Below are 12,757 nucleotides of genomic sequence, written 5' to 3' on the forward strand. Positions count from 1 at the left end.
CTTACTCGTCTCGCATTGGTTTCCAGTGTAACCAGAAATGCAATGACACGTGTACACGTCAATTCCATCGACACACCTTCCATTGTTCTCACAAGGAAACGATGCACAATTGTCAATATCTAGGAAAAAGAAAGAAGAAAGATATCAACAAAAATAAACACTACTAACATAACACATACTCGTTTCACAAGCGTCTCCAGTGAACCCGCTTATGCAAATGCAAGTAAACGCGTTGATTTCGTCAATGCAGGCCCCAGCATTGTGACAAGGATCAGAGGCACATTCACCAATATCTAAACGAAAACCAGAAAAATCAAACGAATAGAATTATACAAATAGGCAAACTCGTTTCGCAGTCTTCGCCAGTATGACCAGGAATGCAGTCGCATGTATAGCCAGCGATCGAATCGGTACATGTGCCACCATTTTGACAAGGAAAAGATTCGCATTCATCAATGTCTAGAAAAAAAGAATAACCCAGAAGTCTATTTAAAAATTAAAAAAATTGCACTCACTCGTCTCGCAGTCGTCCCCTGTATAGCCAGATGTGCAAATGCAAGTGTACTCGTCCACTCCATCGATGCACGTTCCTCCGTTAAGACAAAGCGAAGAGGCACATTCGTTGACATCTGATAAACAACACATGTGCATAAATAACACTCAAAGTACGTAACATAAATAACTCTCACTTGTCTCGCATTGGTCTCCAGTGTAGCCAGATGCGCAATGGCACGCGTATCCCACATCGAAACCAGAAGAAGAACTTGTCCAATCGGCGTTCAAATCGATGCACGTTCCTCCGTTTTTGCACGGAAGAGAGGCACATTCGTCAATGTCTGCAGTTCACGAAATCAAGTCCAACATCATTACAGTGTCCAATATGAAACTTACTCGTCTGGCATTGATCACCGGTGAAACCAGGCATGCATTGACAAGCAAAAAAGTCTATTCCATCAACACAAATTCCGCTGTTTTTGCAAGGAACCGATGCACATTCGTCGATATCTGAAAAATGAAAAGTCTCTACGAAAGGAACATTTTGTAAATAACGCAACGATTACTCGTCTCGCATTGGTCTCCTGTGTAGCCCGCCATGCACAGACATCTGAATTTGTCAAATCCATCAATACACGTTCCGTTGTTATGACACGGCGAAGATGCGCATTCGTCAATATCTGTATAATGTGCAAAAATTAATTTCGACTTTTCTTTCGTTAAACGAATCTAACTCGTTTCGCAAACATTCCCAGAGAATCCGTCTGCGCATATGCACGTGAATCGATTGATTTCGTCTACGCACGTTCCGTTATTCTGGCAAGGCGTTGAGGTACATTCACCAATATCTAAAGGACAATCGATTCCAATTTGGGAACGTAACATGTTAAAACAGAGAAACGGGGACCTGTTTGGCAAAAAACTCCGGTATGACCGGGAATGCAGTTACATTCATATCCGTCAATGCCATCAGTGCAAGTGCCTCCATTTTGACAAGGATAAGACGCACACTCGTCAAAGTCTAGATAAAAAATGCAGAGACATGTGTTATAATCAGAAGCAACCAAAAACGTCCTCACTTGTTTCGCATTGGACACCGGTGTAGCCTGCAATGCACTCACAGCTAAAATAGTCAATTTCATCAGTGCACGTTCCGCCGTTCTTGCAGGGCAAAGACGCACATTCGTTGATATCTGAATAAAAAGTGAAGTTTCTACCAAAAAGCACATTTTTGAAGAACGAAATGAATACTCGTCTCGCATTGGATTCCTGTGTAGCCCGTCGTGCACCGACACATGAATTCGTTAATTCCATCGATGCACGTTCCTCCATTATTGCAAGGCGAAGACGCACATTCGTCGTTATCTAAGAAGGAAAGTATAATAACACCAAACAATAAGATTACTACAAGGATTCTTCACTCGTTTCGCAGTGGTCTTCGGTGTAACCTGCAATGCACTGACAAGTGAAACTATCAACTCCATCAATGCACGTTCCGCCGTTGTTGCAAGGAAACGATTCACATTCGTCGATATCTAAAGAATACAAGACGACACCAAGTAGAAAGAAGTACAGTTATAGGCGAACAAACAACTCTCACTCGTCTCGCATTGGTCTCCGGTATAGCCAGATAAGCACTGACAAGTGAATACGTCAAGGCCATCGACACACCTTCCGCCGTTCTCGCAAGGTAAAGACTCGCATTCGTCAATATCTAATATGTTTAACACTAGTGACACGATCAAGATTATACTAGAAGATAAACTTACTCGTCTCGCAAACGTCTCCAGTGTACCCTCCAATGCATATGCACGTGAAGGCGTTGATTTCGTCAAGGCACGTCCCGCCGTTCTGGCAAGGATCGGAGACACATTCACCAATATCTAATAAAAGATATCAAGAGACGAACGTACCAAAAAATAAGAAAAGGCAAACTCGTTTCGCAGTTATAACCGGTATGACCGGGAATGCAGTTGCACCTATAACCGTCGATCCCATCACTACAGTTGCCGCCATTCTGACACGGAAAAGACTCGCATTCATCAATGTCTAGAAGACAAAGGTACGACAATAAAATCTCCGAAGAAAATGAAACCACTCTCACTCGTCTCGCATTCGTATCCAGTGTAGCCAGCTACGCAACCACATGTGTACTCGTTAATTCCGTCGTTGCAACTTCCCCCATTCTGACAAGGCGAAGAAGCACATTCATCGATATCTGAAACAAAACGCATAAAAATGCACAAACTACCAAACGAATATTCATATACTCGTATGGCATTGTTCTCCGGTGTAGCCAGCCATGCATTGACACGCGTAACCTACGGTAAAACCCGAAGAAGGGCTTGTCCATTCGGCATTCAAATCGATGCACGTTGCCCCGTTCATGCATGGCGAAGAGGCACATTCGTCAATGTCTGCAATTGACATTACCAAGTCAAACTCATCAATACATTGTAAATTATGAAAACTCACTCGTCTCGCATTGAACTCCGGTAAAGCCAGACATGCACTGACAAGTAAAATCGTCTATTTCATCAATGCACGTTCCGTCATTGGTGCACGGAAAAGATGCACATTCGTCAATGTCTAAAACAGATGATTTCGGTAAAACATTTCTCTACGGAGCAAATTCTTACTCGTTTCGCATTGCTCTCCGGTATAGCCAGACATGCAGGTGCACGTGTATTCGTAAACTCCATCGACACACGTTCCGCCGTTCTCGCAGGGTGAAGAATTGCATTCGTCAATGTCTACGAAATGAAAATGTCCCTTCACGTTCCCGTTCTCCTCATTGACATTCTTACTTGTCTCGCAAATGTCTCCAGTATACCCTATCATGCACATGCACGTGAAAGCGTTGATTTCGTCAATGCACGTTCCGCCATTCTGGCAAGGAATAGATTCGCATTCATCGATGTCTAGGAGACAAACTCACGACAATAAAATCCATGCACAAAAAAACTTCAACAACGCTCACTCGTCTCGCATTTGTCTCCGGTGTAGCCAGCAACGCATCCACACGTGTACTCGTTAACTCCGTCGTTGCAACTTCCGCCGTTCTGACAAGGCGAAGAGGCACATTCGTCGATATCTAATAGAAAAATAAAAACGCGTAGAATGCAAAAACTAAGAAACAAGAAATCTTACTCGTTTCGCATTGGTCGCCGCTGTAGCCTGATGAGCAATTGCACGTGTACACGCCAACTGCATCGACACACGTTCCATTATTTTGACAAGACCCAGATGCGCATTCGTCAATATCTAAGAAAAAATGACACTCAATGATGTTTATAAACAGAAAAATGCAATGAAAAAAAGAATCTGCTTAACAAGAAACACTGAGATATAGTAAATAAAGACAGACGACATAATAGAAAAACAAGTACCTGTTTCGCAGTGAACTCCAGTAAAACCAGCTACGCAATTGCACATGTATCCGTTGACTTCTTCTACACACGTTCCTGAATTCTGACAAGGCATTGAAAGACACTCCTTGATTTCTACACAAAAACAAAACGAACTTTAACATGTAGCGAAGTCATGCACAGCTTTTACACAAAATTGATGTACCTTCGCAAGTTGGTTCGACGCCTGACCAACTTCCGTTCTCAGCGCAAGTTAAATTCTGTCTCCCGTGTAGAAAATAACCCTCAAAGCAACCAAATTCTATAACCGTTCCTTCAACTGTATCGTTTGATGATTTGAATCCATTCAGCGGATCCGAAAGTCCAGGACATAGAACCACTAAAGAAAAAGTGAATTACCAATCATGGAATCAGCAGTCAACTTACGGCAAACGGGACTTTGACCAGACCATAGTCCAGTTTCAAGGCAGGTAAGTTCACTTTCGCCAGAAAGAACAAAACCCCACTGACATGAAAGCGTTGCCGTAGCCACAGCAATCACAGAACCATAAACGGACACCGTCGTAGGATGATCAACAGAACCATTATCAGGAGCATCCAACGGCCCACAATCGGCAACTAAACAAAGACGTTCAATCAGTACATAACAAAAAAACTCATTCTTACAAAGTATGATCACTTCCTCGCATTCGCCACCAACACCAATTAAATTTGGAGCCCAAAGAATCGAATTCAGCGCGCAAAATGACGAAGACGATGAACCGTATACAAGCACTTCGTCACTCTTGTAAGAAAACAGAGAATGAATCACTTGAATCGCGCTCAGATCTCCTCTCTTCGCTTCCAAGCAAGTTTCCCCTGTCGGCCCAGTCGGAGCTGATGCGTAGTAATTGTACGAGAGTCCTTCGACGCTGACCAAGGCGCCAGACAGCGGTGACGGAGCAACGTCTCCATTCTGAATATGACTTACGCTAACGTTGATACAGTTCTTATCTGTCCACGGTCTATCGCAATTCCACCAGCCGAAGCGACTTGCGTTAAAAGTCCATGAGAAATCGCCTCCCGGGGACAATGAAACGACGCCGAGACCTTCCTCCATCCAAATGCCGCGTTCCTCGTTGAATGACCACGCGGGAATTAATTCGCCGTCCGCTACATTTGCTGTGTCGTTGAGCTGGAATACAAGCTCCACATATCGCTTCAGAGCGACTGTTTCATTCGTCTCGGCGTTTGTAATGACTATGTCACCCAGTGCCAAACTGTCGAGATACGTGCGTTCGTTTGTGGTCAATCTTTCGGCAAAGAGTTGAGGAGCAAGCGAAATGCCGTCGAAAGGATCAATGACATTGAAACCGACAATCACAGACGTTCCGGTCGGAACATCTAGAGCATCCGGCGGAAAATAAAGACCAAGTGACAGCGAAAATTCTTCGGACACAACGGAAAACGAAGACGATGCGTTGTAAGTGATTGAAACTGTCTCCATTCGTCGCTTCAAAGAAATGAAGATAGAATTTCCTATAAGCATAGATTTCTTTAAGAAGAATAAATAGATTTCTGGCTACCTGTAGAGCAACGCGAAAAGTACGATCTCGACACTGTAGAATAGCCCGGAGCTTGGACGAGTAGGAGCAGAGAAGTCTCGAAAGAAATTTTCACCTCAGCTACTCCTAGAACCGAATCAACTGCAACGCCCGTGATCAATGGATACACGCTTTCAGCATTGACGACAAAAACGAATACAGATGCTGAGGAAACAAGGAGCTGCGTATCACTGTCAACGGGAACGACACTGATATCTGAATAAAGTATTAGCGCAAAGACGAAAGAAAGAAATCAAACACTTACTACTGCAATTGGGGGTTTCAGTTGGTGCTGTTTCGCATTGGTTTCCCGTGTAGCCAGCCACGCACTGACACGTGAATTCATCAATTCCATCAATGCACGTTCCTCCGTTATTGCACGGCCACGACGCACATTCGTCAATATCTGAAAAATAAGAAACAGCTATATTACCGAGCCATACACATCTCGACCAAAAACTTTCACTTCTCTGGCATTGGTCCCCAGTGTAGCCTGCCATGCACTGACAAGTGAAATAGTTAATTCCATCAACGCACGTTCCGCCATTGGTGCAAGGAAATGATGCGCATTCGTCAATATCTGAAGAAGACGAGACGTCAAGTCAAACTATTGACTAAATTCATGACCAACAAACTCTCACTGGTTTCGCAATCGTCTCCGGAGTAGCCTTCCAAGCATTGACACGTGTACAAATCAACTCCATCAATGCAAGTTCCGCCGTTTTTGCAAGGCTCAGATTTACATTCGTTGACGTCTAGAAATGTCACGAAATAAGAAAACTTTAACGCCTCTAAATAGATATATTTTCTGACTTGTCTCGCATACATCTCCAGTGTATCCGCTTATGCATATGCATGTGAAAGCGTTGATTTCGTCAATGCACGTTCCGCCATTCTGGCAGGGATCAGAGGAACATTCGCCAATGTCTAGAAATTTCAAAAACATTAATTAAATGCGTACACTCCAAACCATTAAGTTACTCGTTTCGCAGTTGTCGCCGGTATGACCGGGAATGCATACGCACGTATATTCGTCAATGCCATCAGTGCAGTTGCCTCCATTTTGGCAAGGATAAGACGCGCATTCGTCGAAGTCTAGGTAAATACAAAGAAATTAGATAATCGGACTAAACAGAAAATTCTCTCACTCGTTTCGCATTGGTTTCCGGTGTAGCCTGCTATGCACAAACACGTGTACACGTCAACTCCATCGATGCAAGTTCCACCGTTTTTGCAAGGCGAAGATGAACATTCATCAATATCTCAATAGAAAGTAAAGTCTCTACAAAAAGCTCATTGTCAAAAACGCAACAATTACTTGTTTCGCAGTGGTCTCCGGTGTAGCCAAATGAGCAATTGCACGTAAATCGGTTGATTTCGTCAACACAAGTTCCGTTATTCTGGCAAGGCGCTGATGTACATTCGCCAATATCTGAACCACAATAAATTTCGCATGCTAAAACACAGCGAGGGCGTACCTGTTTCGCAAAAAACTCCCGTATGACCAGGAACGCAGTCACACGTAAATCCGTCAATGCCATCCGTACAGTTGCCTCCATTGTGACAAGGAACGGAATCGCATTCGTCAATGCCTAGATATAAAAACCTCACGCATAAGACTGATAGGAAAACACTCTCACTCGTCTGGCATTGGTCTCCCGTGTAGCCTCCCATGCACTGACAAGTGAAATAGTCAATTCCGTCAATACACGTTCCTCCGTTTTCGCAAGGTAAAAATGTACAATTGTCGATATCTGAGAATAAAAGGAAATTTCTACAAAGCATAGGTTTGAAAAACAATACGATTACTCGTCTCGCATTGGTCTCCGGTAAAGCCAGATGTGCAAATGCACGTGTACACGCCTTCTCCATCGACACACGTACCATTATTTTGACAAGGCAAAGACACACATTCGTCAATGTCTAAGTGGAAAAATTTGAACAAAACCAATAATTGAATAACAACAATCCTACTTGTCTCGCAGACAGCTCCAGTGAATGCGCTGGTACAATTGCACGTAAATCCATTGATATAGTCGATACACGTTCCGTTGTTTTGACACGGCATAGAAGCGCATTCGTTGACGTCTGTTTCATAAATTTTGACCGTTCCGTGCACCATAAGATTTTTGTACTAACTCGTCTCGCATAAATCTCCTGCGTATCCATCTATGCAGTAGCACGTGTATCCATCAACGCCATCGACACATGTTCCAAGATTGTAACAAGGCGCTGAGACGCATTCGTCAATATCTGTATAAGATACAAAAATTATAGAAAAAAATTTGATTTCCTTTGGTCAAAAGAATCTCACTCGTTTCACAAACGTTCCCTGAGAATCCGTCTGCGCAAATGCACGTAAATCGGTTGATTTCGTCTATACAAGTTCCGTTATTCTGGCAAGGAGCTGAAGTACATTCGCCAATATCTAAACCAAAGTTTGTTTCAATCTTATTATACAACAGGCTGAAAAACAGCGAAAGCTCACCTGTCTCGCAAAAAACTCCGGTATGACCGGGAAGACAGTCACACGTAAATTCGTCAATGCCATCAGTACAGTTTCCTCCGTTTTGACAAAGAACGGACGCGCATTCGTCAATGTCTAGAAGAATAGAATTATTCTACATGCAGTGTACATTGCGTGAAGTCAACTCACCGATTTCGCAGACGTTTCCTGTATGGCCAGCCAGGCACAGGCATGCAAAATCGTCAATTCCATCAATACACGTTCCGTTGTTCTGACAAGGCGTAGACGCACATTCGTCGATGTCTATGAAAGAGAATAGAATAACACGTCGTGAAGCCTATATAAAATCGAATAAACGAACTACGTTACGGTCAACAAGACACACAGAGGTGTAGTGATAAAAGATATATGACACAATAGAAAAAGGTACCTGATTCGCAGTGAACTCCTGTGAAACCAGCTAAGCAATCACATGTATATCCGTCCATTTCTTCTATACATGATCCTGAATTTTGACACGGTATTGAAAGACACTCATTGATCAGTTCTGGCATTGGTGGGGGAGACAAAGAGAACGGTGGTGGTTTGCATTTTTCACATGACTCTGGAGAAGAAGGCATGACATCATCAGACACGACAGAAAACATGCACCCTTACTCGTTTCGCATCGGTTTCCGGTGTAGTGTGCCATGCACTGACAAGTGAAATAGTCATTTCCATCAATGCACGTTCCCCCGTTCTCGCACGGAGAAGACGCACAGTCGTCGACGTCTAGAAAAGTTCACGTAATACGCAAATGTTCACATTCCCCAAACTGCAATTTCTCACTCGTCTCGCATACGTCCCCAGTGTATCCGCTCACGCAAATGCACGTGAAAACGTCAATATCGTCAATGCACGTTCCGCCATTCTGACACGGATCAGAAGAACATTCGCCAATATCTAAAAATAACAAAATAAGTTAAAACGTATACACAAAACCATGAAATGTTACTCGTTTCGCAGTTGTCACCGGTATGACCTGGGATGCACACGCACGTATATCCGTCAATGTCATCAGTACAAGTGCCTCCGTTTTGACAAGGAACGGAATTGCATTTGTCAATGTCTAGAAGAATAGAATTAGTCAAGGCATGACATTAATTGCGCGAGGACAAATCACAGCTTTCGCAGACGTCTCCAGTATACCCAGCCAAGCACAGGCATGCGTTTCTGTCAAGTCCATCAATACACGTTCCGTTGTTCTGACAAGGCGTAGAGGCACATTCGTCGATATCTGAATTAAAAATAAAGTCCTTACAAAAGGCACATTGTGTGAAAATGCAAAAATTACTAGTCTCGCATTGGTCTCCTATGTAGCCCGCCACGCACTGACACGTGAATTGGTCTATTAATTCGATGCACGTTCCATTGTTTTCGCACGGAAAAAATTCGCATTCGTCGATATCTAAGATAAAGAATATAAGAAAACTACCGGTATACGTTACAACAACAATTTTCGCTCACTCGTTTCGCATCGATCTCCTGTGAAACCTGCAGCGCAATCACAACTGAAATCGTCAATTAAATCAGTGCACGTTCCTCCGTTCTCGCAAGGTGAAGGCGAACAATCGTCAATATCTGTGATAATGCCACGCAATCAGAAAATGTTTTCACCTCTAAGAAAATTAATTCTTACTCGTCTCGCATACGTCTCCAGTATATCCATTCATGCAACTGCACGTGAAAGCGTTGATTTCGTCAATGCACGTTCCGCCATTTTGGCAGGGTTCAGACGAACATTCTCCTAGAAATATCGAAATCGTTTCTTACGTGCACTCAAAAAAATGGAATGCTACTCGTTTCGCAGTTGTCGCCAGTGTGACCGGGAATGCACACGCACGTATACCCGTCAATGCCATCAGTACAGGTTCCTCCGTTCTGACAAGGATAAGACGCACACTCGTCAAAGTCTAGATAAAAAAGACATGATTAGACAAGACCGATAGGAAAAACCCTTACTCGTCTGGCATTGGTCTCCTGTGAAGCCCTCAACGCACTGACACGTGAATTCATTAATTCCATCAAAGCATGTTCCTCCGTTTTTGCAAGGCAATAGCGCACATTCGTCGATGTCTGAAAAGAAAGCGAAGTCTCAACCAGAAACGCCACTGTTACTACAATTACTTGTCTCGCAATACTCTCCGGTGAAGCCTGCAATGCACTGACAAGTAAAAGAGCCAATTCCATCAATGCACGATCCTTCGTTCTCGCAAGGCAAAGACGCACATTCATCGATATCTTAAGAAAAGAAAAGTCTCTATAATCACAATTGTTACAAAATACAACAATTACTCGTCTCGCATTGATCTCCGGTGTAGCCTGCAATGCACTGACAGGTGAATTGGTCTATTAAATCGATACACGTTCCGTTGTTTTCGCAAGGAGAAAATTCGCATTCGTCGATGTCTAATATAGAGATTATAAAAAAACGACACGTTACAACAACAAGTTTCGCTCACTCGTTTCGCATTGATCTCCTGTGAATCCTGGAGAGCAATCACAACTGAAGTCGTTAATTAAATCAGTGCACGTTCCTCCGTTCTCGCAAGGCGAAAGCGAACAATCGTCATCATCTGTGAAAAATGCCACGCAATAAGAAAATGTTTTCATCTCTAACAAAAATTAAATCTCACTCGTCTCGCATACGTCTCCAGTGTATCCGCTCATGCAAACGCACGTGAATGTGTTAATTTCGTCAACGCACGTTCCGCCATTCTGGCAGGGTTCAGACGAACATTCGCCAATATCTATAACAATAGTAGAATTTATAACGTACACCTACGAGAAAGAATGCTACTCGTTTCGCAGTTGTCGCCGGTATGACCTGGAATGCACATGCACGTATATCCGTCAATGTCATCACTGCAAGTGCCTCCATTTTGACAAGGAGAAGACGCGCACTCGTCAAAGTCTAAATAAATAGAAAAAGACATTATAACATCCGAGAAATACTATAGTATCTCACTCGTCTCGCATTGGCCTCCGGTAAAGCCAGATGTGCAAATGCACGTGTACACGCCATCTCCAGCGACACACGTACCATTATTTTGACAAGGCCCAGACCCACATTCGTGAATGTCTAAGTGGAAAAATTTGAACAACCAATAATTGAATAACAACAATCCTACTTGTCTCGCAGACAGCTCCAGTGAATGCACTTGTACAATTGCACGTAAATCCATTGATATCGTCGATGCACGTTCCGTTGTTTTGACAAGGCGTAGAGGCACATTCGTCGATATCTGAATTAAATAAAGTTCCTACAAAAAGCACATGGTGTGAAAATGAAAAAATTACTTGTCTCGCATTGGTCTCCTGTGTAGCCCGCCACGCACTGACACGTAAATTGGTCTATTAAATCGATGCACGTTCCATTGTTTTCACATGGAAAAAATTCGCATTTGTCAATATCTAAGAAAAAGAGTATAAGATACGTTACAACATCAAGTTTCGCTCACTCGTTTCGCATGTGTCTCCGGTAAAGCCCGCAGCGCAATCACAACTGAAATCGTCTATTAAATCAGTGCACGTTCCTCCGTTCTCGCAAGGTGAAGGCGAACAATCGTCAATATCTGTGAAAATGCAACGCAATAAGAAAATGTTTTCACATCCAACAAAAATTAATTCTCACTTGTCTCGCACACGTCTCCAGTGTATCCGCTCATGCAAATGCAAATGAAAGCGTTGATTTCGTCTACACAAGTTCCGTTATTTTGGCAAGGCGCTGAAGTACATTCGCCAATATCTGAACCACAAACAGGTTTATTCTCATTGTTCAAATGCTGAACAAAAGGAGAGTTTACCTGTTTCGCAAAAAACTCCTGTATGACCGGGAACGCAGTTACACGTAAATTCGTCAATGCCATCGGTACAGTTTCCTCCGTTTTGACAAAAAACTGACGCGCAATCGTCAATGTCTAGAGGAATTGAATTACTCTACATGCAGCATAGAGCATTGCGTGAAGTCAACTCACCGATTTCGCACGCGTCTCCCGTATAGCCAGCCATGCAAAAGCATGCGTGTCCGTCAAATCCATCAATACACGTTCCGTTGTTTTGACAGGGCGCAGTCGCACATTCGTCGATATCTGAATTAATAAAAAAAAGTGTCTAGATAAAGCATATTTTTAAATGCAACAATTACTCGTCTCGCATTGGTCTCCTGTGTAACCCGCCATGCACTGACACAAGAAGCCGTCAATTCCATCGATGCACGTTCCGTTGTTTTTGCAAGGCAAAGATGAGCATTCGTCAATATCTATAGAGAAAAAAAACACGTGAAATTCCGTTAAGCATTTAACTTGAACGCGGATTAGTACTAAACTAAACTCTCACTCGTTTCGCATTGGTCTCCTGCGTAGCCTTCGACGCATTGACAAGTGAACACGCCAACTCCATCAATACACGTTCCGTTATTTTGACAAGGCCCGGACTCGCATTCGTCAATATCTAAGTAAAAAAATTAAAAAAAACGATGAATGATTCACAATAGTACTTGTCTCGCAGAGAGCTCCAGTGAATGCGCTTGTACAATTGCATGAGAATCGGTTGATTTCGTCCACACACGTTCCGTTATTCTGGCAAGGCACGGAGGAACATTCGCCAATATCTAGATCATATAAATTCCAATTCCGCGCTAAAACAAAGCGAGAGCATACCTGTCTCGCAAAGAACTCCGGTATGACCAGGAACGCAGTCACACGTAAATTCGTCAATGCCATCAGTACAGGTGCCTCCATTTTGACAAGGATAAGACGCGCATTCGTCAATGTCTAAGGTTACAATTTGAACAAAGTCGATTA

General features: G+C 43.1%; 1 protein-coding gene across 1 annotated transcript in view; it reads right to left on the reverse strand.

Moving 5' to 3' along the window:
- LOC136199956 (uncharacterized) overlaps window positions 1–12,757 on the reverse strand; it is a 65,933-nt gene that overhangs the window by 32,802 nt on the left and 20,374 nt on the right. The window contains exons 75-142 of the mRNA XM_065990257.1: window positions 12,614–12,727; window positions 12,451–12,564; window positions 12,291–12,404; window positions 12,100–12,213; window positions 11,930–12,043; window positions 11,759–11,872; window positions 11,587–11,700; window positions 11,414–11,527; window positions 11,253–11,366; window positions 11,084–11,197; window positions 10,921–11,034; window positions 10,753–10,866; window positions 10,589–10,702; window positions 10,415–10,528; window positions 10,248–10,361; window positions 10,080–10,193; window positions 9,915–10,028; window positions 9,752–9,865; window positions 9,592–9,699; window positions 9,420–9,533; window positions 9,247–9,360; window positions 9,076–9,189; window positions 8,908–9,021; window positions 8,742–8,855; window positions 8,571–8,684; window positions 8,344–8,517; window positions 8,103–8,216; window positions 7,935–8,048; window positions 7,761–7,874; window positions 7,586–7,699; window positions 7,421–7,534; window positions 7,256–7,369; window positions 7,087–7,200; window positions 6,925–7,038; window positions 6,765–6,878; window positions 6,595–6,708; window positions 6,428–6,541; window positions 6,260–6,373; window positions 6,088–6,201; window positions 5,913–6,026; window positions 5,712–5,852; window positions 5,429–5,662; window positions 4,530–5,381; window positions 4,290–4,481; window positions 4,069–4,242; window positions 3,885–3,998; window positions 3,646–3,759; window positions 3,476–3,589; window positions 3,303–3,416; window positions 3,135–3,248; window positions 2,971–3,084; window positions 2,766–2,912; window positions 2,600–2,713; window positions 2,431–2,544; window positions 2,265–2,378; window positions 2,096–2,209; window positions 1,917–2,030; window positions 1,747–1,860; window positions 1,575–1,688; window positions 1,403–1,516; window positions 1,230–1,343; window positions 1,062–1,175; window positions 892–1,005; window positions 690–836; window positions 516–629; window positions 346–459; window positions 180–293; window positions 6–119 (exon numbers count right to left, since the gene is read on the reverse strand). Coding sequence (XP_065846329.1) covers window positions 6–119; window positions 180–293; window positions 346–459; window positions 516–629; window positions 690–836; window positions 892–1,005; window positions 1,062–1,175; window positions 1,230–1,343; window positions 1,403–1,516; window positions 1,575–1,688; window positions 1,747–1,860; window positions 1,917–2,030; window positions 2,096–2,209; window positions 2,265–2,378; window positions 2,431–2,544; window positions 2,600–2,713; window positions 2,766–2,912; window positions 2,971–3,084; window positions 3,135–3,248; window positions 3,303–3,416; window positions 3,476–3,589; window positions 3,646–3,759; window positions 3,885–3,998; window positions 4,069–4,242; window positions 4,290–4,481; window positions 4,530–5,381; window positions 5,429–5,662; window positions 5,712–5,852; window positions 5,913–6,026; window positions 6,088–6,201; window positions 6,260–6,373; window positions 6,428–6,541; window positions 6,595–6,708; window positions 6,765–6,878; window positions 6,925–7,038; window positions 7,087–7,200; window positions 7,256–7,369; window positions 7,421–7,534; window positions 7,586–7,699; window positions 7,761–7,874; window positions 7,935–8,048; window positions 8,103–8,216; window positions 8,344–8,517; window positions 8,571–8,684; window positions 8,742–8,855; window positions 8,908–9,021; window positions 9,076–9,189; window positions 9,247–9,360; window positions 9,420–9,533; window positions 9,592–9,699; window positions 9,752–9,865; window positions 9,915–10,028; window positions 10,080–10,193; window positions 10,248–10,361; window positions 10,415–10,528; window positions 10,589–10,702; window positions 10,753–10,866; window positions 10,921–11,034; window positions 11,084–11,197; window positions 11,253–11,366; window positions 11,414–11,527; window positions 11,587–11,700; window positions 11,759–11,872; window positions 11,930–12,043; window positions 12,100–12,213; window positions 12,291–12,404; window positions 12,451–12,564; window positions 12,614–12,727 — 8,895 coding nt within the window. The remainder of the gene's footprint in view (window positions 1–5; window positions 120–179; window positions 294–345; window positions 460–515; window positions 630–689; window positions 837–891; window positions 1,006–1,061; window positions 1,176–1,229; window positions 1,344–1,402; window positions 1,517–1,574; window positions 1,689–1,746; window positions 1,861–1,916; window positions 2,031–2,095; window positions 2,210–2,264; window positions 2,379–2,430; window positions 2,545–2,599; window positions 2,714–2,765; window positions 2,913–2,970; window positions 3,085–3,134; window positions 3,249–3,302; window positions 3,417–3,475; window positions 3,590–3,645; window positions 3,760–3,884; window positions 3,999–4,068; window positions 4,243–4,289; window positions 4,482–4,529; window positions 5,382–5,428; window positions 5,663–5,711; window positions 5,853–5,912; window positions 6,027–6,087; window positions 6,202–6,259; window positions 6,374–6,427; window positions 6,542–6,594; window positions 6,709–6,764; window positions 6,879–6,924; window positions 7,039–7,086; window positions 7,201–7,255; window positions 7,370–7,420; window positions 7,535–7,585; window positions 7,700–7,760; window positions 7,875–7,934; window positions 8,049–8,102; window positions 8,217–8,343; window positions 8,518–8,570; window positions 8,685–8,741; window positions 8,856–8,907; window positions 9,022–9,075; window positions 9,190–9,246; window positions 9,361–9,419; window positions 9,534–9,591; window positions 9,700–9,751; window positions 9,866–9,914; window positions 10,029–10,079; window positions 10,194–10,247; window positions 10,362–10,414; window positions 10,529–10,588; window positions 10,703–10,752; window positions 10,867–10,920; window positions 11,035–11,083; window positions 11,198–11,252; window positions 11,367–11,413; window positions 11,528–11,586; window positions 11,701–11,758; window positions 11,873–11,929; window positions 12,044–12,099; window positions 12,214–12,290; window positions 12,405–12,450; window positions 12,565–12,613; window positions 12,728–12,757) is intronic.

Source organism: Oscarella lobularis, chromosome 2, assembly GCF_947507565.1.
Source record: "Oscarella lobularis chromosome 2, ooOscLobu1.1, whole genome shotgun sequence".
Classification (NCBI taxonomy): Eukaryota; Metazoa; Porifera; class Homoscleromorpha; order Homosclerophorida; family Oscarellidae; genus Oscarella; species Oscarella lobularis.